General features: G+C 38.6%; 1 protein-coding gene and 1 long non-coding RNA gene across 11 annotated transcripts in view; one reads left to right on the forward strand and one right to left on the reverse strand.

Moving 5' to 3' along the window:
• Positions 1-4,103: 4,103 nt before the first annotated feature.
• On the reverse strand, positions 4,104-7,047 carry LOC119617909. Its single transcript, XR_005234363.1, has 3 exons — positions 5,669-7,047; positions 5,446-5,588; positions 4,104-5,356 (listed from the first exon to the last, which is right to left on the reverse strand). It is a non-coding gene; the product is annotated as an uncharacterized LOC119617909 (long non-coding RNA).
• A 3-nt stretch (positions 7,048-7,050) lies between these two features.
• The window catches only part of exoc6 (exocyst complex component 6), a 50,895-nt gene continuing 31,713 nt past the window's right edge, over positions 7,051-26,232 (forward strand). For 3 of the 10 annotated variants that reach the window (XM_017431852.3, XM_017431853.3, XM_017431851.3), the window contains exons 1-6: positions 7,053-7,248; positions 14,489-14,660; positions 21,618-21,665; positions 21,836-21,926; positions 23,262-23,307; positions 25,337-25,390. In XM_017431852.3, coding sequence (XP_017287341.1) covers positions 7,079-7,248; positions 14,489-14,660; positions 21,618-21,665; positions 21,836-21,926; positions 23,262-23,307; positions 25,337-25,390 — 581 coding nt within the window. In that variant the 5' untranslated portion in view covers positions 7,053-7,078. Of the gene's footprint in view, positions 7,249-10,398; positions 10,526-14,488; positions 14,661-21,617; positions 21,666-21,835; positions 21,927-23,261; positions 23,308-25,336; positions 25,391-26,232 lie in introns of those variants that run through there. The other 7 variants (XM_025009499.2, XM_017431854.3, XM_017431857.3 and 4 more) reach the window with 5 other exon arrangements.

The following is a 26,232-nucleotide window of genomic DNA, read 5'->3' on the forward strand; positions in this document are numbered from 1 at the left end:
AGTGGATGGATGGATGGATGGATGGATGGATGGATGGATGGATGGATGGATGGATGGATGGATGGATGGATGGATGGATGGATGGATGGATGGATGGATGGGTGTATAAAGCAATGAGGTCTACATTTTTATTATTATTCACTGCTAAAGGTGGAAGATCAATAATGGGTGAATAATGTTGTTGCCTGTGTTTGTGTGTGTGGGTCTGTCATGTTAGCAAAATATCTCATGAACCATTGGACAGATCTTAATGAAACTGTCATAAAGTAATCACTGGATGTGCATCTACAACTGATTAACCTTTGGAGTCGGTTTAACTCCAACCCTAGAAAGCACAAAAATTGTTATAATTTAGTCAGTTTTACAGACATGGTGCTAAAATTTGATGCAGTCGTAGCTGAGAGTCTTTTACAATGCCCACCCTGAGCACCCTGCCCACATTATATAACTCTGGCAGTAAATGTTGGTGTAAAACCTGTTGTCTGTTAGCAGAATATCTCATGAGCCACTGAATGTATTTTAATATAAGTCTTAGGTAATAATCATTGGATCTACATCTATAGCTGATTAACATTTGGAGTCATTCCAATTCAAGATGGCCACCACAACTTATATACCTTTTCATTAACAAAGGTATCTAGAACTCAGTTCATTTTACAGACATCGAGTTACAATTTAATGTGGTAGTAGCTAAGAATGATCTCTAAATCATATTCTGAGCACTACCGTATTGCAAGATCTGCATGCAGTCATGCATAATGTCATTTTCAAGGTTTAATTCAAATAGCTGCAACTCCATCATTTCTCAACATAAGCTGATGTTAGTCTAAAAGTCTGGAGTGAAAGTTCTGATATGAACTCAAAGAATGACAGGCCTTAAATTCACATACTTTTCCTTAAAAAAAGTAAATTCCAACACTGATAGGGTAGTCATTTTTGCAGTGTGTGGAAAAAAAAAGAACAGGCAGAGATGTGCACTAAAAGTCTGTTTTCACAACTTCAGGATCTCAGTGGAAATCTGCCCTCTTTAAGGAGGCAGGAACGTGAGGTAAAAGCCTTTGAGAGGTTCATGTCTGCTGAGCGACAGTCCTGTATGTGTGTGTGTGTGTATGGGGGTGGGGGGGGGGTTGCTTGTGTGTGACGGAGAGGCAGAGAATGTTCCAGTAGAAGAGCTGAATGTAACTAAGTAAACCAGACTTAGAGAAAACCACTCATGGAGCCATCAGAGCCTTCTGTCAGATAATAAGAGCTCCTCTTGTTGAACCTGGAATCAGCTTTCTGGAGCCAATTCTGCTGCTCGTGAATATTCCCAACAACACCCAAAAACCTCAAAACAAACAAAACTAAAGACCTAGCAGTCCCTGAAGGAATGCATATCGCCTGCCGCCTTTTAGTGCCAGAGTTTTAGATTCATCTTATGCTGAGGAATGACAACGTTGTAGCTGTTTTGGTCAAACCTTGAAAATAATGTTTTGGGTGATCTTATGCAATACTGTTATATCTCACTGTTGGCTCTGTAGGCTCTACTACCACACCAAATTTTAGATCCATATCTGACTGAGTTGTAGCCATTCTCGTGTGAGAGGAAAAACAGAGAGGTTTTGAATCCAAAACAAAAACCCACAAAATGTTAGCAGCAATGTTAAACATTGTGATCAGTGTCAAGGCTCCCCCTTCAGAAAGCAAAGGGGGAGAAATTATAATTTTGCCCGTGTCTATGTGCGAGCATGTGTGTGTCTGTGAATCACTGAACAGATTCAGTGATCACTGGTTTGACATCTACAACTGAATAACTTTTAAAGTCAACTTAATTCAAGTTGGCCACCACAGCCAACTAATTCCAGAAAACAAAAAAATGACTATAACTCAGCCAGGTTCACAGATACTGAGCTAAAACTTAGCATGGAAGAAGCTGAAAGTCATTCACATTACATACTCCAAGTGTTACTCTGTGTGCCAGATCATTGCTTAAAACTTTAGCATTAATTGCTGGCGTCAACTCTGTCTGTTATTAATTAATGGTCTAGCATTCTTTGAAGGAATGCCCATCATCATTCATGGCAGAGTTGTAAACCAAGACCATCATATTTTGAGAATTGAGCTACAAAAGATAGAGATAGAGACAGCCTTAAAAAAGTCCTTTTGGTCAAACCTAGATAATAACAATATGGATAACCCATGTGATGTTGCAATAGCTCATGTGTTCTCACATTATCGGGGGGTTGTTAATGACTCATAGCTGTTACCACACCAAATATTAGCACAATATCTGTGAAATTGACAGCTATTTTTGTTTGGCTAAGGCCAATTAGCTCCAGTGGCCATCTTGAATTGGGCTGACTCCAAGAGTTATTCAGTTGAAGATTTACAGCCTTTCTGAGTTTCATTGAACTACTTATAGTGGGTCATGAGATATTTTGCTAACAGACAAAAAGGGTGAACTTCAACAAGGTTTTAGGCAAAGATGTCATACAATGTATTACACTCGAGGTGTGACTTGAGGATGATGCTCAGCTACAACCACACCGGCTCAGCATCTGTAAAACAGGCTAAATTATAGTCATCTTTGTGTTTTCTAAGGTCAGCTGGCAGTGCCGGTCATGTTGAATTTGATCAAGTTCAGAAGTTAAGCATCTGCAGACGTACATCCATGGATTACATTGTAAAAGTTTTGTTAAAATCCATCCAGGGTTCCATGAGATATTTTGATAACACACAAACAATGAAACAGTTTTAAACACAGATCTCACATAATCATTTAGTGTTCAGAGTATTTGTTGTGGATGCCTCTTAGCTACTACCACATCAGATTTTAGCTCAGTGTCTATAAAATTGACTTAACTATAGTTATTTTTGTATTGGCTAAGATTTCCAAGCCGTGGAAACCATCTTGAATCAAGCTGACTTCAAAAGTTAAATAGTTGTTGATATACACCCAATGATTATTTTCTGAAAGTTTGATTCAAATCCATTTAGTGGTTTGATACAGTAAAAACAAATGAACGCACACAGGTAAACCATGACAGTAATTGTGTAGGCATGAACTACATGGCGATGAGGGTGTTCGTTGGCCTGGATTGGGTTTTAATAAAGCATTACTGCCCTCTGCTGGAAGATGTCTGGTACTTCCTGCTCTGGAGTTGTTAGGTGTTGTTTATAAGACAACCACAGAAGTGTCTCAAAAGGATCAGAGCCAATAATTTAGGATTTACTGTAACATTCGCGTTGACAAACGCAAAATCTAACTTAAAAATGATGTGGTTATAATTTAGAAAGATTGAACAAAATGACCAGCTAATGACAATGATTTTAAGGCAACTGTGTGTTGTCTTTAGGACACTGTTTTAGTATGATGTTTAGACTTAAAACCCGAGCAGAAGTCTAATCAAGCAGAATGAGTGAAAGCACATCTGCATAAGCTTGAGCCCTAACTCCTGCTTCAGCTACAAATGTCTTAATGTCTTCATACTAGAAGAAACTGCACTGTTTCTGTGCGAATGCAGTGTAAATGCTGAGAGCTGAATGGCTGCTGATATGTGCCAAACAAGCTGAAACTGAGCCAAAAGAAGCAGAACATTAGTTAAAATCTAAAAGAAGCTAAAAGTAGCAAAACATTACCAAAAGGTAAAAGTAGGAAAAGAAAAGTTAAATGCTAAAAATAGAAAAATGCAAACTAAAACTACCAAAGGTTAATAGTAACAAAATGTTAGCTAAATGCTAAAAGTAATAAAGGGTTAGCTAAAAGTATCAAAAGCTAGGAAAAGTCTGGCTAAAAGCTTAAAGAAGCAAAAGGATAGCTAATCAGCAAAATACTAACTAAAAACTAAACATAGTAAAATGCTAGCTAAAAGCAAAAAATCATAAGCTAAAAGTTCAAGCTAGCAAAATGCTAGCTAAAAGTAGCAAATGGCCAGTAAAAAGTAGTAAAAGAATAGACACTTAAAGTAGCTAAATGCTAGTTAAAACTTAAAAAAAGCTGAATTAAAAACTAAAAGTAGCAAAATTCTAGCTAAAACCTAAGAAATACCCAAAAGTTCAAAGTAGCAAAAGCCAAGCTAAAAGTTTAAAGTAGCAAAAAGCTAGCTAAAAGTAGCAGAACAGTAACTAAAAGGTAAAAGAAGGTTAGGAATATAAAAAAAATAGAGCAAGTCTGCTGAAGCTGATTTCAAAGAAAACAATGTTTTTGTGAACTAAAGTGATCTCTGTGTATGTCTTAAGGGAAAATACTTGTAACTAAAGGTAAATATTTCAAAAATTATAAAAGTTCAAAGAACTAAAGGTCATAGTACTTGTCTCCTGAATGAGCTGAACATTTTGATATATGGATGGCTAAAATACCAAGTAGGCAGAAGTAGTTAGCTTGCAAAGGAAGTTACAGAAAAGTAGAAAACAGAAAAACAATCGTATGAACGCTGACTCAGCAGCCAAACAACAAAAGTAAAATGAGGAACAGAATCATGGTGATTAGTGGACTGATTAGCAACTAAACAAACACAAAGGAAGCAGCCTTCTGGCAAACAAGTTTGCAAAGCAAGCTGTGATTTTTTTTAAAAACAGTCAACACATAATCTAAAATCTAATCTAGCGACCCAAAGTCTTTGTCTGAAACATCTGGACAACCTCTTGGGTCCATCAGTAGGGTTCAGTGTGTCAGGATGTCCTTCAGTGGTATTTGTTTGGAGTGTAACTTACAATGGAGGTCAGAAGTTGTATAGCAGCCGGTGGCCCCAGATGAAGACAAAACTCAGGCAGGAAGTTGACAGGAAGCTGGCAGAGCTTGAAAAGGAAGAGCATATGGAGAGAAGAATAGACACAGTGACAATTAGGAATTCCTCATTCCTCTTTCAGAGGAGAACCATGCACACAGCATTACCACTTTATAATGTAGTGGCGAAAAGGAAACCGTTTGTACTGGAAATCCTAACTTGTACATTTTTTTGTATTTATGAAAAAAAAATGACTTTATTCACAACCTTTTGATGGGAAGCATTTTAAAGGAGTTGTAATTTATCTCTAAACTACATCAGAGTTTTTACAAGTCACAATAAATAAGGTTCACATGTTATATAATTTTCCCTCTAATTCCCGCTTTCATGCCTTTGACCAAAACATCTCTCTGTGAGCCAGGCAAATGAAGACCCCAACAATCCTCAGCATGGAGGGGAGTGAGATTAATCTGCATATGAATTTAGCTGCATGAATAGAGCATCTCGTGTATTTTAAAGCTTGGAACTGTCATAAACCTGAAGGCTTCTGTCCATAGAGCGAGACCAAGACCAAACACGGAGACGAGAATAAGGTAAGTGCGTTTATTTTACAGGTGTGGCTATGTACAAAGATCTTTTCCTGAAGGAGTCTGCAAGAGAAGGAGAACTGGGTGAGTCTCGGGTACAGGTTGATTTCCAAGATGGTTGCAAAGGTTACAATGTCTCTTTGTTTGCTTACTGGTCCTAGCGGGAGGTTGCGGCGTTGAGGAGGAGCGAAGGGGTTCCAGTGGTTTCCAAGAAGAGCCAGGTAGCAGCGAGGTACGTCTCCGTGAGTATCCAGGTAAGTAGTTCCTCCGACCCGTAGTCGTAACGTGGCAAAACCTGAGTCGTAGGCACAGAACAGAGAACGTGATTAGCTCGAGAGCACAAGTTAGGTTAGCCGCTGTGACGGAGAATCTAACCCAGTAGGTTTGATGCTCCAGCGAAGATCTGATCCCAGCCTGCTGCTTAAGTACCAGCTGGTCTCGTCAGTGGAAAACTGGAACACCTGTGGAGGAATGATTAGTGGCACTGCCCAGAAGGCGGAGCCAACCCCAGATCCTCACAGGAACTCTACTTTCTCCAGCTCTGAATTGAGAAAGCTCCCCAGTGGGAATCAAAACATCTTCAACTACAGAACAGAAGTTCAGTTTTTCCCTCTTAATTATTTATTTTTTGGTATTGGTCTGATTATACAGAATTTGGTCCACATGCAGACCTGTGATGGGGATGTAATTGATTTAATTTGCAAGGAGCTGACATGTCTAGGACGGACAGCAGTGGACATAAGTGACGGCAATATGAGTGGAACAATACTGTTATCAGGTAGTTGCTGGAGCATCCAACAGGGAAACAGTAAGTGAAGGTCAGCTTTAGCCCAACACATGACTACATACGTAAGCTTGTTAAAGGGAACCAGATCTAATGTTTTGCTCAACAGTATTTAGATTGTATTTAGATTACTTAATTTATTCACCATTGTAGGTTATCAGATAACAACAGTGAGAGCAGAATCTGTTTAATTTTAGGAATTTTTCAACCAAGACACTTTACTTTTTCAGATTGTATTACAAAAATTAAAGAAATCAAGATAAAATAAGCCCCAAACAAATAATTAACCCAACCAAATAAAATAAACACTCAAATTTTAAGATAACCTGGGTTGAGCTGTTGTCTTCAAGCAGGTTGGCAGCTATCAGCTGATGCAGCAGGAGTCAGGTGACACACAAGCTGGAGGGATTGTTTACAGGACTTATCTCTTAAAGGTACAAAAAGTTGTTTCTCAACTTTAAGTTTCTCTTTTCTTTACTTGGTCTTGTCTGCTGGACAAGCTCTATCATGCAAAGAAGAAGCCACCCAGAAACACTGCTGTCCTCTCTTGATCAAAGTTCATTTAGAACAGACTGAGGCAAAGTGGAAAACTGTCCATCCTCTACTGTTTTACCTCAGAAAAAAAATTAAGTCGTACCAGAGGTCTGAACATTATTTTCAGCAAAAATTCTGCAAGACTTTTTGCTTTGATAATAAATCTTGGACTTGATCCCATTTAGACCAAGGAAAACTATACACTTCTCTTCAATGGTATTCTGGTTTGAACCTCCTGTGCTTTTGTAGGTCAATATAAATCTAACTGTGGACTTTCTTTAAGTCCACAACAGTTTAAATGTGTTTTGTTGGTTTCAAAGTCCACTGAATCACAAGGTCTCTTTTTCCTGTTGCATCCTGTTTTTCTGCTGACTGTAGCAGGTGCCCTGGAAATCACCCCCTCCTCTCCATCTCAAAACACACACATATACAGTTTTCTATCTGTCCGTCTGCTATTGTCTTAAGAAATGGATACTAACAGAGTCCATGGTGCTCTACCTGATCCTCCAAGTGAAGTCCATGGTGCTCTACCTGATCCTCCAAGTGAAGGTGCAGAAGGAAACAAAGAAGAGAAGGCCTTTGAAATTGTTTTTGCAGACTTGGAATCTGTGGATCTTCCTCTGGGAAGCACCTTAAGGTACCGATCAAAATCTAAACTCTCATATTTTATTCCACCAGCCACAACTAAAAGACTCCTAAAACTAACTCCAAATGTAGCTTTTTTAAAAAAACAATTATGCTTGATTTTTATGTTAGGACCAAAATAAATAATATCAGCATCTGCGAGATAACATAGGCTGAGAGAAGTAAAGTCCTAACAATCCTTGAAGGAATGCATATCACCCACCATCTTTTATGCCTAGGTTTTAGCCTAAAATCCCCTTATGTTGAGACATGATGTAGCCTTTTGGTCAAGCCTTAAAAATAACATTATGCCCAATCTCATGTGATACTATGAGATGTCAAGCTCAGAATACGTGTTGGGGATCAGACTCAGATACTACCACACCAAATTTTAGGTCATTGTTTGTCAAACTGGCTGAGTTTTAGACATTTTGTGTTTTTTAAAGTTAGTTAACTGTGGGATCCATCTTGAATTAGATTGACTGCAAATGTTAATCAGTTATAGAGGTACATTAGTGATTACTTTGTGCAAGCTTCATGAAAATATGCCAAATAGTTTATGAGATAATTTGCTTAGAGACTTACAAAAACACATGTACTGACGGGGACAAACATCATAACCTTCTATTGCCTTTAAAAATAAAAAGACAACATAGTAAAATGTGCATTATCTTTAAAGCACTGAACTTAAATGAAATTGCCTTGATGAGAGATATCTTAACTGCTAATAAATAGTACTTGTCTTGTTCTGATTATTACTTGACACAAACAGCTTTAAAACTGGTGGGGTTAAATAGATCCTGATTTTTCTTTAAATTTGTTTTAAGGCATGCAGTCTAATTGGAAATAATTTCCTCCAGTCTATTTTTATTTAATAGTCTGTACTAAAAGTACTAGAAAATTAGGTATTAAAGCTAAGACAGTACAAAGATATTAAAATGCAAATGTAGTATTATCTGTATTAGCCAGTATGTTTATACAATTAAAAGCATTTGGTTCAAGGAACAGTTCAGATATTTTGAAGTGAGATTCTGGAGAAATGTCATAAACAATTAATATCTTATTTGTTGTACTTAACTATTTGAATGAACTATTTACCTTTGACAAAACTGATGAGCTAAAGGCTAGTACAAGGGGGGGGAGCAAACTAGATTGTTGTCATCAGCTCTAATCTAAAAAAGTTTATAGCAGTTTGTGCAAACTCTGTTTTATTATCTATCTTTAAACCAATTGTATTGTTGTCACTTTCACATTACTCAGTTATTTACATAGAATTCTATTTAAAAACGCAAATAGGACAGCAGCAGGTAGCTGTAGCACTTCCTGCAGGAATATCATAGTATTTCTACCAAAATAACCGTTTGATGCAACACTGATGTTGATGTAAAGCTTTATCAATTAGCATAAACATAAACCACCATGAAATTGTAAAGACTGATTCTAAAGTGATATCCAGTCAATTTTAAAGTGATGTTCTCTCTAATAGTTATGAATAGTTTGTACCTTATCAGTCCTGACATTATTCATAGAGCATGAAATATTGAGAAAGAGGCAAAAGTCTTCATTCAGGCCAGACTAATGATTAGCCAAATAAGGGCCAGTTATTTAGCCTTTGTCAGGCTCATAAAACAACTCTTCCTGTAAAACAACATACTAGTGTGAAAGAACGCTATAGCTAATATTAAACCTCTACATTTTGGTATGATACCCTTTGTTTAATTTGTTAATGTTTTCTTAACTGAACAACGTCCATGTCAGTACGGTAATGTATGTTAGCATCAAACGCACTGATCAGGAGGACTGATACATCCAGCAGCCTCAGCACCATCAGAATACACACTGTCAGCAAACATACAGTACATTCATATAGTAACATGGATGTAGTTTAGTTGAGAAAACAGAGACAAACCTCCTAGGTGTGAACCATGCCAACAGGCCACAGCAAATTACTCACACACATATGGAGGGCATTCAAATAGGCCATGGAGAAGGACTTTTGGTTGACTTTAAGAAGATTCTGCCAAACCATTCGGTGACTCAGAAAAGGAAAGTGGGCTCTTTCCCAGGCTGTGCTTTGTTTGGGTTGGGGATAGCTGACCCAGATTGGGGATATTGGAAGGAAAACTTTGAGGATCTCCTTATTTTGGCCATTATGTCCACCTTTGAGGAGACAGAGTGTAAGGACTAGAGGGAAGACAAATCCATTACTATGGCAGAGGTCATCAAGGTAGTCAAAATACTCCCTAGTGGCAGATAGCTGGGGGTGGACAAGATTTGAGATGCTGAAAGATCTGGACGTTGTGGGGCTGTCATGGCTGACACATCTCTTCAATGTCACATGGAGGACTGGGACAACACCTGCGAAGTAGAAGACTGGGGTGGAACTTGTCATCCAGGGGGAGCTTGGAGTAGAGCCGCTGTTCCTTCGCATCAAAAAAAGTCAGTTGAGGTGGTTTGGGCATCTGATGCTTCCTGGACGCCTCCCTTTGAAGATTTTTCTGTCATGTCCCACTGGGAAGAGACCTCAAAACAGATCCCTGACACCATGGAACTTGTTGTCACTACGACTTTTCAGATTGGCTTTTTACCAAATCGTTAGCAAATTGCAAGACTCTCTAATTGACTTTGTCAGACATTGTTGCAGAGAATGAAGAGGAGAGGCGAAAGGACACACCCCTGAGGGGATCAAGTAGATGGTGAGAGCTGTTTGTTTAATTCGGATCAGATTGATGAGCTAATTCTCCAAACTAAGGTTGTTCACAGCGCAATCTATAACATGTAAGATGTTAACTGATCATAAATTTTCCACAAAAACCCACATCATAATATCCGAACTATCCCTTTATTGTATTACCATATAAGCCAGAACAACAAGTGGACTTCTAACAGAATAGAAGTCCAGTTGTTTTGTTTATTTTTTTAAACCTTTTTTGGATTTGCCATGTCCTGAATGACTGAATCTACACCAGCTCTATTTAAGCCATTCACTAAAATTCTATATGTTTGTGATAGTCCAAACCATTACTGTTTTAACAGGGATTTTGGTTAAGAATATGTAGTTCGTATAAAGTGCGTATACATGTGGAGGGTGTTGTGAATGAGGACACTGCAGCAGCAGAGAGTGCCTCACAGAGGCCGGACCTGACACTGACCTGCACCGAGCTGCAGCTGCAGTCAGATAACACAACAATCATGGCGGACACTGAAACCATGGAGTGCATAACGGAGCACGAACGGATTCTGCAGGAGATTGAAAGCACCGACACGGCTTGTGTGGGCCCTACTCTTCGGTAAGGATCAACTAATCCCGCGGCTCTTGTCTTTAATAATGCCCGCCGGTGCTTGTTTTACATTATTTAACTAACAAGCAGGCATAGCCGCTGATGCTAACGTTAGCAAAGCAGCCAACATTAATGGTGTTAAAATAAAGATAAAGACAGCCTGAAGCGAGCAAGCTAACACGAACCGTTTTGAATAAGTTTATTAGCTTTAATAACATTTATTTAAGTTGCGAGCGAGGATGAATTAATGATTATCAGAGATGTCAACACTGCTGTATGTGTGACTATAGGACTTGTTTTTATTTAGCTAGCATTAGCTAACAGTTAACAATTGTGGTTAATGTTTAGCAGAAAGTAGAACGTCACGGTCTCTGGCGGCCCAGGATATCATGAGATATGTCCTCAGGAAACGGAAGAGAGCTCGTCAGCATTAAAGTGAGGTGTTGAAATGTTTGAGCTTACGCTAAATTTGTTACAGTCCTGTCCTTCGTTGGTTCGAGTAGCTGTCAAGGCCACGATAAATGGTGATTGTCTGACAAGCCTTTTATAAACTGGTGCCAACACGCCTCTCTTTGAAACAGCATGCCTGCAGGCAGTGACTTTAGTCACACCTGGAAGTCAAGTAAAATAGGTTCCTCGTGCTACATAACATTACACTGTTTTAAGGTCAATACGCCACAGCACGAGTTGGTTCTAATGGTCTTTCATCAAAGATGGATAGACATTTTATTGATCCCCTGAAGGACTGTGCATAATGTAAAATGGCAGACTGCACCTAATATACATATTTTTAGTTGCTACCAGGGTTTTAGACCATAATCATCTCATAATGAGAAATGACAGGGTTATAGCTATTTTGGTTAAACTGTGAAAATAATGTCCAGTCTCATGTGATCTGATAGAGCTTGGAGCCGTGTTGCGAAAGTCTGCCATCTACGAGCACGCCAAATTTTTAGCTCAGTATCTAGAAAAATCACTGGGGTTTAGCCTTTTTTGTGCAGGCTCAGGCGAATTAGCCGAGGCGGCTATCTTGACTCTGAAATGTAATCCATTCTAGATGCACATCCAGTGGTAACTTTCTGAAAGTTTCATTGAAACCCACCCAGTGACTCATGGGATATTTTGCTAACAGACAAACAGGGTTGGCTCCAACAGTTAAAGCCAAGGTTTCAAGCAAAGATAAGCGTGCTATGTGTTGTGCTTAAAGTATGTATGGAGCACAATGCTAAGCTACCACCGCACCAAATTTTACCTCAGTATCTGGAAAAATGACTGCCAGTTTTATTTTTGGAAGCTCAGTTGGCTGTGGCGGCCATCTTTAATGGGGTTGACTTGAAAAGTTAATCAGTTGTCTCCAAAGTTCTCTCTGATGATATTTCTTTTATAAATCAGTTCCTTGAGCCTGTTGCCAGCGGACTTCAGCACAGTAGATGACACCTGCATCTCATGGTATCCTTTAAGGGATCTGACCTTCCTCAGAAAGTAGAGAAATAACAGTTGTTTGGACAATTATTAAAAGTCAATACTTTTAACGTACGTTAAGTTAAAGCAAGATAAACCTTTACATTTTTCATAAAATAAGTAATTTGATTTTTTTTTCTAGAAAGCTTGAGTTTACAAAGCAGCGCTTTGACCACTGTTATCTCTGAATGGAGTTTTACAACCAGACAAAGTCTGTAATGATTTTACTGGTGTTGATAAGAACAAAATTCAAACAGGAGATAAGTAAATATTTGGGTGGTATTTGGTGTACTTGCCCTAAATTCGAACCTCATAATAGGAAAAAGTTTTGAACCATTATAACTACTGTATTTTCCGGTTTATAAGGCACACCTAAAAGCCTTAAATTTTCTCAAAAATTGGCGGTGCGCCTTATGTGTGCACTGAATTCCAAAATCTGTCCCTGACACCGGGACGTACAGTAATGTGTACAGTAATGGTACGTGCGCTGGCACCGATAAACCAATCAGAGAACATTATGTAATATAATACAATTCGGAGCTTGCCATAATTCCGGGAGGATTAAAAAAAAGAACTCCAACCGCTGGACCTTGGTGTAAACAGCTGTTCAATTCACACAGAAGATGAGGACTTTGATGGACTTGTGGAAGAAGAATGATAAAATATAATATGTAAAATAATTGTTACATAGTAGAAAAAAGTTCAACCAAACTCACCGTTTTGCTTCCGTGACCTTTTTTTATGTAGACTGTATGTTTTAGCATGCACCTTATAATTTGGTGTGCCTTTATGTATGGGTTAAGTACAGAAATGGACGCCATACTTGAGACTGCGCCTTATAATCCAGTGCCCCTTATGGTGCAGAAAATACGGTAATCTAAACTGGTTTTGCAAGGTGAGCAGCGTGATGTTGTTGGTCGCTGCAGCAGACTGAGTGGCGCCAGGACAGTGAGGCCGTTGAAGTTTGCCGCTTTCTGGATGATGTCATGGCCAACCTTTGCACCAATCACCTGGAGGGGGGAGGGGGCTGCCCGCATCAGTATTCCCGGGGCTGCAGTTCACCTGCTTGGCAGCAGCAAGCCTGTCTCTGGCCCATCTGCCTGGACAGAGGGAGCTTCTCATTCCCTTGTGGGAGGCAGAATTTTCTAATTCCTGTCTGTTACTGAAGAAATCAAGATCCCTGCCCCGTGGGTAGTGGTCAGCCACAGGGAGGAATTCCTCAGCTGCAGGAGTGAGGTTGCAACCTTGTGCTGCCTGTCCTCCAGAAGGAGGAGCATGGGCAGGAGGACTGTGGGGTCATGGCCAGACCTACATGCTCTGCACCGAGGCAGCCCTCACAGGTGGCATGCAGGTCATAACTCCAATCTGGCAGGCCAGACGCAGGCGTGTTGTTCTGCTGGACATCTTTTCTTTGCTCTTTAGGGCTTGAAATCAGTGCACATGTTGGCTGAAGAAAAATGGGAGCTAATTACCTGTTCTCAGCGCAGACTGGGGTGGGGCCACCCAGCAGACGGGTATAGACTACAGTTTTCAGTGCTGTGCTGAAAACCCACTAGGAATAGCCTTAAAGGGCGAAACTTCATGGTTTCATAAGACCAGCAGCGTTTTGGTATTCTCTACCCAGTTGTGGGTCATGGCTAAAATAAGCAATCAAATAAACTTGTTCTCAGAGTTGTTTCTCCTGTTGTTTTTGTTTAATATTTTGGGTTATTGGCTGAATTGTGTTCTGGCTTTTTAGTTTAAGGTGTAAACTAATGAATTATTTTATAAAATACTTTGAAAATCAAAACTGAAATTGTTCTGTAAATAAACAAATGTGCATTTTTTTAAAAAATAAACAATTTATGTTAATGAAGAAATGTTTCATTTCACTTTAGTTCCACTAGATGAAGCTGTCACATCTGAAATGCTACAAACAGGTTTTCACTACAACACTGACATTTGTACAGACTTCATCACAGTCAAATTCTCATCAACCATGTTCTCATATTTATACTTTGTGTATCATCTGTATATTTAAAAAAACTACTCTTTTTATTCTGGATTCCTGTTAGGTTATTTCTTTGTGGAATTTATGTTTCCTTGGCTTTTTGGTTGGATAGTCTGACTTTAACAGATAAAAATGTGGACATTGGTTGGTGATTTAGAATTTACAGTTTGAGTCATATTGCATCATTGTGTAAGTTTATTATTATTATTTTCTTTTTATCTCAAACGGGTAGGCTTACAAACTGTCATTTAAAGTGGTTGACAATATAGACCAAGTTTAGAAATAGTCAGTTTTTTAAAAAATATGTAACTATAACTATATTTGGACATGATAAAGGACAAATGTTTAGAAAAACACACTTTTCTGATTTCTCTCCATTCTAAGACATTAATCAGTAATTACCCATGTAAAGTGTATTCAGATCTTTTTGGTCATTGTGAAACTCCCTTTAAGCTGCACAGTGACCTTTTTAACTGTTAACTTCCCTGTTTTCCCTCCTTTTCCTCTGTTGTCCTTCCCAGGTCTATTTATGATGACCAGCCCAATGCTCACAAGCGCTTCATGGAAAAGCTGGATGCCAGGATAAGGAACCATGACCGTGAGATTGAAAAAATGTGCAATTTTCACCACCAAGGATTTGTGGATGCTATCACAGAGCTTCTTAAAGTTCGTGCAGATGCAGAGAAACTAATGGTAGGTGCAGTAACTATACTAGAAATTGAACAGAAACAGATTTAAATGATGATTTTTCTGGTAAATAGGATTTTTAAAATTTTTTTTAGAAAAGAGGTTTTCTGTGGTTCAAAACTTATTAGCTTTTATGGCTAATTTCTGTCAGTTTAAATTCTTATTATTTTGTTTTAAACTTCTATTGAGACCTAATATTTACAGAACATATACCCAGACAGTATAAAGAAGTAACAAGACAGTGACACAATAGTTACAATAAATTCACGCTTAAAGACTTTTTCAGAAGCAGTTATGGTTTGAAATAATTTTACAATTTGAGCTAAGCTTTAAAGTGTCTATGTACTTGTTAAAGCTAGTTAGTAATACACTGGAATTGGGTTTTAAAGCAAAACTTGCCATAGATTATAAAAATATTAACAATGTATTGCATTTCATTGTTTCCAAGGTCACCTTCATACTGGACAACACATGCTTGTCTTTTAGGGAGATTTATCAAATCATTACACAGGATACTTGTATAAGTACAGTTCTAAAAGAGATGCAATAATGTTTCATTGTGTTTTTTTACAGAATGTGCATTTATATCTCTTGATAAGAAATGTATTACCAGGATAACAGTTGTGAATAATTTTAAATAAGTATTTTCTTGGTAGCATCTACAACTCTTTCCACTAGATATCTTCTTTAGTGTTTGACCAAAAATAGACACAGGATGGTGAAGTAATGATTTCTTTTTGAGCAATGATTTTAATGTTCCCATATGCTGATGAGGAGACTATCAGAGTCAATGTAGATAGTTTTTGAATCAACTGATGACATTACACATATGTGTGCAGATGTGAAAATGTCTTAAGATACCACTGAGGATAGTATCAAATACCACAGCATATTCTTTCGGTGGTTCAGGAAACTGATAAAGAGACATGAATTGTGCGTATAATGATGAAATATCTGAGTATAGAACTGGGGTACGTAATCCTGGTCCTCAAGTGCCACTATCCTGCATGTTTTACTTGTTTCCCTGGTCCAACACACCTGATTCAGTGGTTAAATGACCTCTTCATGTCCCACAGAAGCCTGTTAATCACCCATTGATTCAAATCAGGTGTGTTGGAGCAGAGAAACAAGTAAAACATGCAGGATAGTGGCCTTTTGAGGATCAGGGTTGCCTACCCCTAGTTTAGAAGCTGACAAACAAGGTAGATTATTTATCAAAGCAGTTCTTATATTTGGTGTTAAAGGTTGTTTCTGATCAAATATTTATGAGGTGAAAGATTATGCTTGTGACCAACTTAACATCTGTTTGTGTAAAACAGACTGTTTTAGTGGGAGTTTACATGCATCATAATTGGCTGATTTGGGATAAACTGAGCTCAGTTGTTTTGTTCTACAACTTTGGCCCAAAACATCATAGTAATATAACATTATATATGTAACAAGCACAGTGTCATGCAGAATATGTGCAGTCATAGCAGATTACAGCCACTTTATGTGTCTCACATTCAGTCTTGTGCTGCCTCCCACTAGTTAGGAAGTTTTTTTTACCAGCATGTGATGAGTTATTTAGTTATGTCTGGGTAAACCTGTAATAATATCTATAATGGAGTAAACTAGGCCTGGTCAGAAATCAAATGTGGCTTTCAGTCTTAGACACTTAATCCCAGATGCAGCAACAATTACATTTATTGACACAAAGTAAAGAAGACTATTTATTAATTATTTAGCATTATCATTTACTTGATATTAGTATCTGATTTAGAGCTTGATAAATCTTTGGGGCTGTTTACACAAAGCTGCTTTTCAGTGAAACTAACATTTCTGTTGGAGTTCAGCTGATTGTTTACACAACAACAGTGTAAAGATTACCTGACACTGAAACTTTTTGAACACAGGTCTGAGTGGAACTTTTCGGACCCTCCAAGTTGCATTTCAAAGGATGTGTGAAATCGCACATGCACACCACAGAGGCTGCAGTAGTTGTTCTGCCCATGTGCTAGTACTTCATCAACGGTAATAATGGTGGATAGCAGAGTGCTGTTTGTGCTGCTCGCCTTTTCAATATGTAGCAGCAACCCAACCTCACTGTCAATCCAGACAAAAGTCTGTGTACATTCTCCAGACTGCATTTGCGTCTTGTTGAAAGCCTGGCATTAGCATTGCCAGATATACGTAAATTACTGTTTTTATTAAATAGTTTTATGGTCAAGTCTCCCTCCTTTTCTGTGCACATCTTTGCCAATAATAACACACAACTAATCTTACAACCTCCAAGAGAGCGCTCCTTACTCAGCACATATGATAGTTTGGGTCAAAATACAATCATTTTGAAGCAACACTATGGTCATTCGTCATTTCCTATTTGGCAACCTTGGCTGGAAACTACAGCAGATTCAATAAGCACAGCGATATCCGTGTATCCATGATTTGGGTTAGTAAACACGGAAAAAACACTAATGTTTCCAGAGATTGTTCTCACGTAAACAGGGCCTTTCTTTCTCTTTTTTTCCTCATTTCTTTCTTTGACAATAAAGCTGCTGAGCTGTCAATCATTATGTGACACAGCGCTGACATGACGTGTGTACATGGAGGCACATTAGGCTGAAGAGGCACTTATAATAGAAAAATGAGAATCAGTGCTGAAAACCTCCATGGCGACAGCAATGATATAACCAAGCTTTCTTCTGAGTGCATTTTCATCTGACGATGTAATTCATATTTTTTAAGCAGTAAAGAGCAACAAATCAGCACCGTCTGATGCTTAATTATGAGGATTATACTAACAGAGTTACAAGAAATATCATGAGTGAAGAGGATTGTTCAGTTAATTCATTCTTTTAAGGAATGCTAGGTCTTTAATTATTGTTTTTGTTCTAATAACATTTAGTACTTTTTTAAATAAGAAAGATTGAAAGTTCTAAAATAAACTTTTTTAATATTTGAATGCACAGTCTAGATCAGGGGTAGGCATTACTGGTCCTCGAGGGCCACTATCCTGCATGTTTTACTTGTTTCCCTGCTCTAACACGCCTGATTTAAAAAGGAAAGAATCACTTGAGAGAATTTGGTTGATTTCGGTTCATACAAACGAACATTTTGACATTTCAACAAGAAGCTTACAGTAATATTAACAAAATCTAACACTGTCAACAGAGGGCTGTTTATAAAAACGTGCTTACAGGTTGAAAATCCCTGTAGAAAGTTAAAACAGTGGATGTAACATTCACATGAAGATTTGAGTGAACAAAATGCTCTTTGGAAAAATCTAACAAATCTGAATCTGAACTTAGGAAAGCTCAGTTCATGTACAGAGCAACAAACCGGAAGAAGCTTTAAGAATTTCTGAGCAAAGCCGCTACAGATTGTCTCCCTGCTCCTCTCCTGAAGACCTCGGGACAATTAACACGGATCAGTTGTTCAGATGGGGGTTCTTCTGCACCGGTCAGGAAGACGGGGGAGAAGACAGCTCTGGGCTACAGCCAACGAGGAACCAGGATCGTGACAAGAAGAGGCCCAGGAGTGTGAGAAGAAAGATGATAGAAGACACACAACGACTGTCTATTATATTGTTCTACACAGTTTTTTTTTGTTTTTTTTGGGGTTACTATTATATAAGTTTGCTTGTGACGTCAACCCTTCGGAGCTCGCTCCTGGTTGAGATGCGGACCTGAGCAGCACCTCTGCTGGAGACTGAGGCAGAGGCAGAACGGGTGAAACAAAGCTCTAGAGACGCTCAAATGACTGCTCAGGTGGAGAGGAGGAGCTGTGAGAGAAGTTAGGATTGCTTGGTGCATTTTGATTAATCTTTGTTTCAACCTTCGGTTTTAAAAGCCACTATAGACTACGTTTGATATGAGTTAAATTTAATATTTCACTGAATGAAGAAATCTGTTCCTGTAACCTTCTTCTCTGCATCTTTTCATAAAGCGTGACCCATTTATTTAATATTTTTGTTTAAGAATTGTTTTTTTTTTTAATTAAAAGGGTCATAAGGTCAGCTAATGTGCTGAGATATAAACAATAGAATGGGTTATTTTCTCTGTTGAATACTTAGTCAAGTATCAGAAATGTGGGAGCTTTGCTGAATATTGTTTTAGAGACACCTCAAAACAGTAGGATGTGGATGTTAAGAGATTTAGAAGCCATAGTGGACTCCAGTGACATACGGTGAGGTTCATGGTTGGTGAGGCACTGACTCCTTTAGAGTCAGATTTACAAATATATAAACCCAAAAGGGTAGCTTATTCAGTTGGCTACTGGTTATTTCATATCTCATCAACGTTCTTCACACACATACTCTCGCTCTCTCACACGTAAGGTACATATTAAAGATAAGATAGGAAAAATCGTTACAATTACCGTTTTGGCAGTCCAATGGAGCAAAAAAAAAAAAAATTAACGGCAAGCGGTAGTGCACGTGACTCTCACTCACCTCTGTGTAAAAGGACGGCAGCAACAAGCTCCCGTTGGCTCACGTACGCCCCCCTTCAGTGAGGCAGAGTACTGCCTGCCTCACCCTGTGGCTTTTCACTGCGGTTTTATGTCTCATCAGCAAAACTCAATATGTCACTAACAAACATTGAACGTAAATGGTTAAAGACATTAGCCAGCAGGTTTAGAGAGATACTGTACTGTACATATCTAATGCTGAATATAATAGCATCATTTTACTGTTAAACATGGATAATATTTTCACTAAGCACAAAATATGCTTACCATATTCAGTCTTGTAAGGCCATGCGCTGAATTTAGGCTCAACTAACCATTTTTGGTTAAACCTGCTCGTTCCATGTTTATTGCTGCGGCTCTGACAACATGCTAACTCCAGGTCACTGAAGGAGGCTCGGCCTCAGAGTCGCGCAGGGCTCCGCAAACAGTGCGCGGACCTGATCGCGTGGTGGGGGGGCGCTTACGTCAGTGCAGTATTCTCCAAAAAGACGGGGGACAGTACGCTACATAACCAGTGGAAATGCGGTAAAAAGAGAGCAGATGGTTGAATGGAGCAATGCGCGCGCGGTCCGCCCCAAGTTATTAAAGGTGCACGGGACCTTCGCGCAGGGGCAGGGACAGCGGGATTGCGTCACTGTTGGCGTGTGCACGCTCGCGCGATGAGGTAGATAAAGATAGCGGTTTTGGGGGAGCAGGTGGAAAAAAAAAATGTGTATAAAAAAATGACGTATTTATAATAAAAAAGCAGAGCTTTGCCTGGCGGCCCACCAGGCTTATAATATGCTGAGGGAAACCCTGGCCAGACTGGAAAATCAGGGTATATAAACGTATATATTGGCGACATGCAGTGATACAGCAACAGGCACTAGCCAATTGCAGTTTGTGATGGATTGCCTCACCGCACGTCCCTGGTGGACTCACACTGGTTAGAACACACTTCTTGATTTTTTTTTTTGCTTTAGCTGTTTTCTGACCAGAGACAGCTGTAACACCTCAGCACAGCAGTATTGAGGGAAGTGACACATGTCAATGTCTCCCTTTGGCTTATCTACCCTGTATTTTTAATATTGGTGAAAATGCAAAAGACCACTGCTGAAACAATGTTTAAAGGTTGAAGGTTCAGAGTAGCTTTGGTAGAGATCTGCCTGATGAAAGTTCAGCTCTTGAGTCTTCACTGTTGAAACAATTGTCATAAAAAGCTGACCAATCAGTTGGGTCGTAACTTTTAGCAGTGTGACAGGAGCCAAGAGTTCAAAAGTCCACATCTAAAATTGAGAGGTTTGTCACTGAATCTGTGGGAAAAAAAATACGTAACCAGTGGAAATACGGTAAAAAAGAGAGCAGATGGTTGACATGAAAAATATGGCTGCATGTATTCAGAAGGAAGAGCTGTTGTGTTTCTGGCTGTGATACAGAGAGGATGTTTAAACTTAAATCATTCAGTTTGACTTTAATTGGTTTATTTACTTATTTGCTTTAGTTGTGATTCACCCATCATAGGATTAATATTTCTTCCCTCTGTGGTCTATAAACACTTTTTACATTTTTTTTACATTTATTCTAAACATTTGTGACTAAGATTTCAACCTTGACCTTCAAAATATTAACAGTTGACACAGATTAAAAATGGTGTCATGCTGATGTCAAACACATTTACTTTTATTCTGATACACTTCATATGTGTATCTGAGCATCGAAATTAAAGTAAATATTACATGCGATATAATTTATTTATTGTCACAATGTCATACTGGACCATGTCTAGACAGCTTATATGGCAAAACCAAATGCATATATGTTAAAAAACAAACAAACAAAAAAAAAGAAAGAAAGAACATGAGTAAATAAAGTGTTAAGTGGGTCTTCTTTCTTCTCTTATGTTTTTTGCCATGACATTCACCTTATTTACCTAAATTGTACATTTAAATGAAAACTGTCTCATTTTTTTAGTTTTGTCAAAGATCTTCTGAAACAGGGGTGTCAAATTCCAGGCTTGAGGGCTGCTGTCCTGGGAGTTTTAGGTTTTTCCTGCTCCAACACACCTGATTCAAATGATTTAATTACCTCCTCACCAAATCATCAAGTTCTCTGGGAGCATGGCAACAAGTCATCCATTTAAACCAGGTGTTTTAAAGCAAAAACACATTTAACATGCAGCCCTCGAGGAATGGAGTTTGACACCCGTTCTAGAACAAAACATAAAAATAAACTTTTAATTAAAGTTTCTGCACTTCATTAAAACTCCTGCTCACTGATTTTATAGAAGCTACTTCCAAATGCAGGACACAGTGTATGTGTTACAATCTATATTCAGCAGTCTTAATATGCTGTTGCTGTATTCTTTGTGCCTGACTGACTCCTAATAAACCACAGTATGAGTGTGCTCAGTAATTAAGGAACATAAAATAAGACCCCGGTTGTCTTTCAAAGTAAGTGAATCTTTTGCGTTTTGAAATTGAGAAAAAGACATTTAAGGCTGTACAGTTAAACCGCTGTCTGTGTTTGTTTTCAAAGGGTCAAGTGACAGACACTAATCGGAGATTACAAGAAGCTGGGAAGGAAGTAAGTTCATGTATGAGTATATGCCTGACTTTGCAGATAACAAAACCATTCTTTTTGTGTTCCTGTCTCAAAATATATGAGCTCATTAACTTCATACACATTGGACATGATTGTTCTATCTCAGTAATCCACAACGGTGACCTCATTTATTGTGTGTTTCCCTCCCCCAGGTGACAGCTCAGACACAGGAAGTGATTCGCTGTCGGATGCAGCAGAGGAACATGACCACCACGGTGGAGAAGCTCCAGCTCTGTTTACCAGGTTTGAATGATTAGTGGTCAACCTATTAGTTGTTACCTATTTAAACTCACCAGATGCACAATTTATTTGTTGTCTGCCATTTTATCATGCTAATAAATGAGTAAAGGAATACAGACACCTCTGCAGAACAGGCAGCCTTATCAGTGTGACTACTGTTGAACATTGTTAGCACCCATTTGTAACAAATAGGCAGATCATTCTCAGAGAGAGTTACAGAAATCACTTGATTGCAGTGATTGCCTCAAAAGGTTGTGCAACTAAATATTAAATTAAGGGTATGTGTTTTTGTCAAGGCCAGTTTCATTACTGTATTTTCCGCATTATAGGGTGCACTGGGTTATAAGACGCGCCATCAATGAATGGTCCATTTTCAAACTTTTGTCATATATAAAGTGCACCGGACTATACGGCGCATCGTCGTGCACCTCCCAATTTTTGTAACTTGACGCGGACCGCGCTCCATTCAAAATGAACGATTTCGGTGCTCTAGCGGGGCTGGTTCGCCTGTATCAGCATTTATATGATCCCTCTATGAGAGATCCCAAAGATAATCAAACGGTTCAAAACTCACGGAAGAATACTGCACCGCTGTAAGTGTCAAGTATAAATGCCTACACAACGTGGCCCACAGAACCCTGCGCGACGCTAAAAGCGCGACTATACCTGAGCCTTAATGCTGCAAGTGGTGCGGCTTTGTAGTTTACCAAAGTCGTAGTAAAACATTACAACTTCTTACATATATAAGGCGCACTGACGATTATAAGGCGCACTGTCGTTTTTTGAGAAAATTGAGGGCTTTTAGGTGCGCCTTATAGTCTGGAAAATACGGTAGTTTGTTTGTTTAAATAATTATGCTGAGCTATAATTCAAAAGTAATGACTAATATTCATTAGTTGATTGCTAGTAATTTTGTTTTTTCCGTTTCAAGTTATTTCAGTGACCTTTGTGGGTTTTTCTATTTTTAACAAAAGGGTACATACAAATTTACTTGTGTCTGTACATGTTTGCTTTCACATTAGGAGGACACCGTAATTGGTTTAATTTTTAATGTGGAGTTTGAAATAAAAAGTTACAAACATTCAGAAGGAATTGTAGGAGCCAACATTAACATGACAGATTGCACTTTGTGCTGCATGTTCATAGAAGAGCACATCATAGCAAACAACAGCAGCAGTTAAATAGCTTCTACTTTAGTGATGTGAGTGCAGTTTTAATAGTGCAGATACTGGAAGAGCATTCAGTCTTCTTAGCCAGTAAGCAAATGTTTATGTATGGATCAATCACATCACCTTACATCAGTCTTTTTTTTGTTGTTGTTTGTTTTTATCTTTGTAGTGCTTGAAATGTACAGCAAACTACGGGAGCAGCTGGAATCCAAAAGGTAACCATCTCACAAAATATTTCATCAAAGCTTAGAGAGAGGTGCCCCGCCTTCCCCTATGAAAGTCATGGCATGTCATAAATTAATAAAAGTCTGTACATGTTCGCGTGTTACTTCTTCACTGCGGCCGAGGGAAGATACCAAAGCAGAGACATCATCCCCCACCTGCCACCTGCGCTGTGCTTTGAACAGTAGGGTTGGATGATAGGCTAAAATTTTTCCATTGGCTATTTTCAGCACGACTACTGACTTTAAGCGTTTTTTGTTGTTTTTAAAGAGAGGCAGACTTAAAGCAAATATTTGTTGTCATTTGTCATATTTTTATTATGATAAGATTACATTTTCATAGAAATCGTTGCTAATTAGAACAAATAAAGCACATAGATCTTTGCTGAGCCAACTGGGATGTCCTACAGCGGCTCAGCTGCTGTCAGGTGTTGGACTGAGGACTGGACCAACACCTGATAGAAGGATGGATTACAATGTGTTCAAGTTTAATATTGAACTGTATCAGTTTATTCTAGTTGTTTTCACACGACAGAAGCAGGGAAGCTGTCATTCTTGCAGCAACTTACCTTCTGTCAGGTGAAAACAAGATTGAAATGAAGCATTCTAACAAGAAAAAAAAGCAAATTATATAGGATGTGATTTTCCTGCTGCTGTCCCAGTTTGGGCAGCTGTGGATCAGTGGTTAGAGCAGTTGTCCTCTAATGAGAGAGTTGGAGGTTCAATTCCTGGCAGCAGTCACATGTTGAAGTGACCCTGGGCAACACACTGAACCCCCCTCTTCTTCCAATGTGCCCCATCGATTGTGATCTAAAACACTGATTAGACTCTATAAAATGATTTATTCAGATTAGCTTTGTAGAGATGAAGCAGAGTGCTGTGTGGATGGGTTAATGAGGGCAGGTTGTGTTGTGAAGAGCTTTGAGTAGCCTGGTTGGCTAGAAAGGCACTATATAAGTACAGTCCATTTACCAATTACAAAAAATATATATATGTTTTTGTCTGTATTTCCATGCCTGTTTGTATAAAGAAAGGACAGGGGTCATTTTAGTAAGAAAAATAATGACCTTTTCTGTTCATTACTGTGTACAATTGACCCTCAGGGTGCCTTTTTATTTATTTTTTTACAAAAAGAAGTTGTGAATTAGAGGGAAAATGACTGGGTATCACTCACTGATCAAACAATTAGATCCATTCACAGCCTGCCTATCAGCCTAATGATGGGAGCTTAGCACGATGACCCAACGCTAAGCTTCTCGGATTTATACACAAACATGGAGAGCACAAAGTCTTGATACTCCAGGTTATGAAAAGACATTCAAAATAAATTTTCCCATGAAACATTTTAGGTAGATCTTAGCTCATTTTAAGATTGGCAGGTCTCCTTTATTTATTCTTAGTTTTCACTGTTTACCATGTGTTTCATGTTTGTTAGTAAAATATTTCACTAACTGCTAGATGAATCTCAGAAAGTTAGCGTTGGAAATACATCTACAACTGACTAACATTTAAAGTCAACTCGGTTCAGGATGGATATATCAAGCTCATGGAACTTAGCAAACACAGAAATAGCTACAGCTCAGTCATTTCTACAGATATTGAGCTAAACATTGATGGGGTATCAGCCAAGACTCATCCCCAGCACACACTCACCCGTCTGCGGGCGATAAGCATTCCTTTAAAGAATTAATCATATTTTCCCAAGTCAACAAGTTATATTTTTGCATTCAATAATGATGAAAATGCGTAGATTTCTTTTTTTTTGTTCAAAATCTGTGTTTGCTTGATTGGAATGGCATGTAACCAGTTGGTTAAACAATACGTAGTTTGGGAGAGATTGTTTATGTTTGTCTTAGCAGTTTCTGTTGACGTGTAAATGCATACGAACCTAAGGTTTAAAAGATGTGTCAGCTGGGTGCCAAATGTAGTAGTTTAATAGTTTAAGACTGATTTTGAACTATGATGAACACTTCTGGGTTGTATGAACAAAAGCTTTACCTGAAGTAAAATGTTTCATTTACAGGTATTATGCTGCACTGAAAACCATGGAGCAGCTAGAGAACGTTTATATCCCAAGGTAAGATCACAACAGCACTGCTGAAGAAAAACTTTTTTTGAGTAACAGCTGCCTGGATTTCTGGGCAGTGTACCACTTCATCTGGTGTACCACTTTTATTTTCTGTGATGTTTTTATTTCTTTTTTTAAATTTCATATAAAGTCATGTAGAAAAAAACTCCATCCTCTTTAAAATGGATAGTCAAGTTAACTTTGAAGTAATGTTCTACCTAATACAGGGTTTCCACAGGGGATTTAAAAAGCATTAAAAGACGTTAAATGAGTTTAGCTAAATTAAATGGCATTAAAAAGCATTAAATTTGAATCTCAGTGGCATTAAAAATTCATTAGTTCTCAAGAAAAATAAGATGAGTTAGTCAGAAGCAGACAAAATAAGGAAATGCAAATTCCTGCTAAAGCTACTCAAAGGTGAGAAATTTAGCCACAAGGGAGCACAAGCCAGTGTAGCTCTCATGCCAGTCCCAAGCCCGGGTAAATGGTGAGGTTTGTGTCAGGAAGGGCATCTGGCGTAAAACACTTCTGCCAAAACTAACATGTGAGTTTATCCAAGTGACACCATATTGAATCTGTCAAGGCCTAGGTTAACATTGACCCCACTGGTGCTGCTGACAAACGGGGCCGGCGGAAACTGTGCTACTGTTAGTCAAAGACCACGAGGAGGGAAACGTGTCAGGAAACAGAGTTTGATGGGGGAGCAAGGTGAAACATAGCTGACCCGGTCTACATGTGGAAAGATAGACCAGCTTTGCTGTTAAGTAATGTGATGATGTATGGTCTCTGCAACCACCCAGTCATGAGATTAAACAACAACAAACAGATTTATTTCTGACAGAAGACTGATA

The sequence above is a fragment of the Kryptolebias marmoratus genome, linkage group LG2 (assembly GCF_001649575.2).
Source record: "Kryptolebias marmoratus isolate JLee-2015 linkage group LG2, ASM164957v2, whole genome shotgun sequence".
Lineage (NCBI taxonomy): Eukaryota > Metazoa > Chordata > Actinopteri > Cyprinodontiformes > Rivulidae > Kryptolebias > Kryptolebias marmoratus.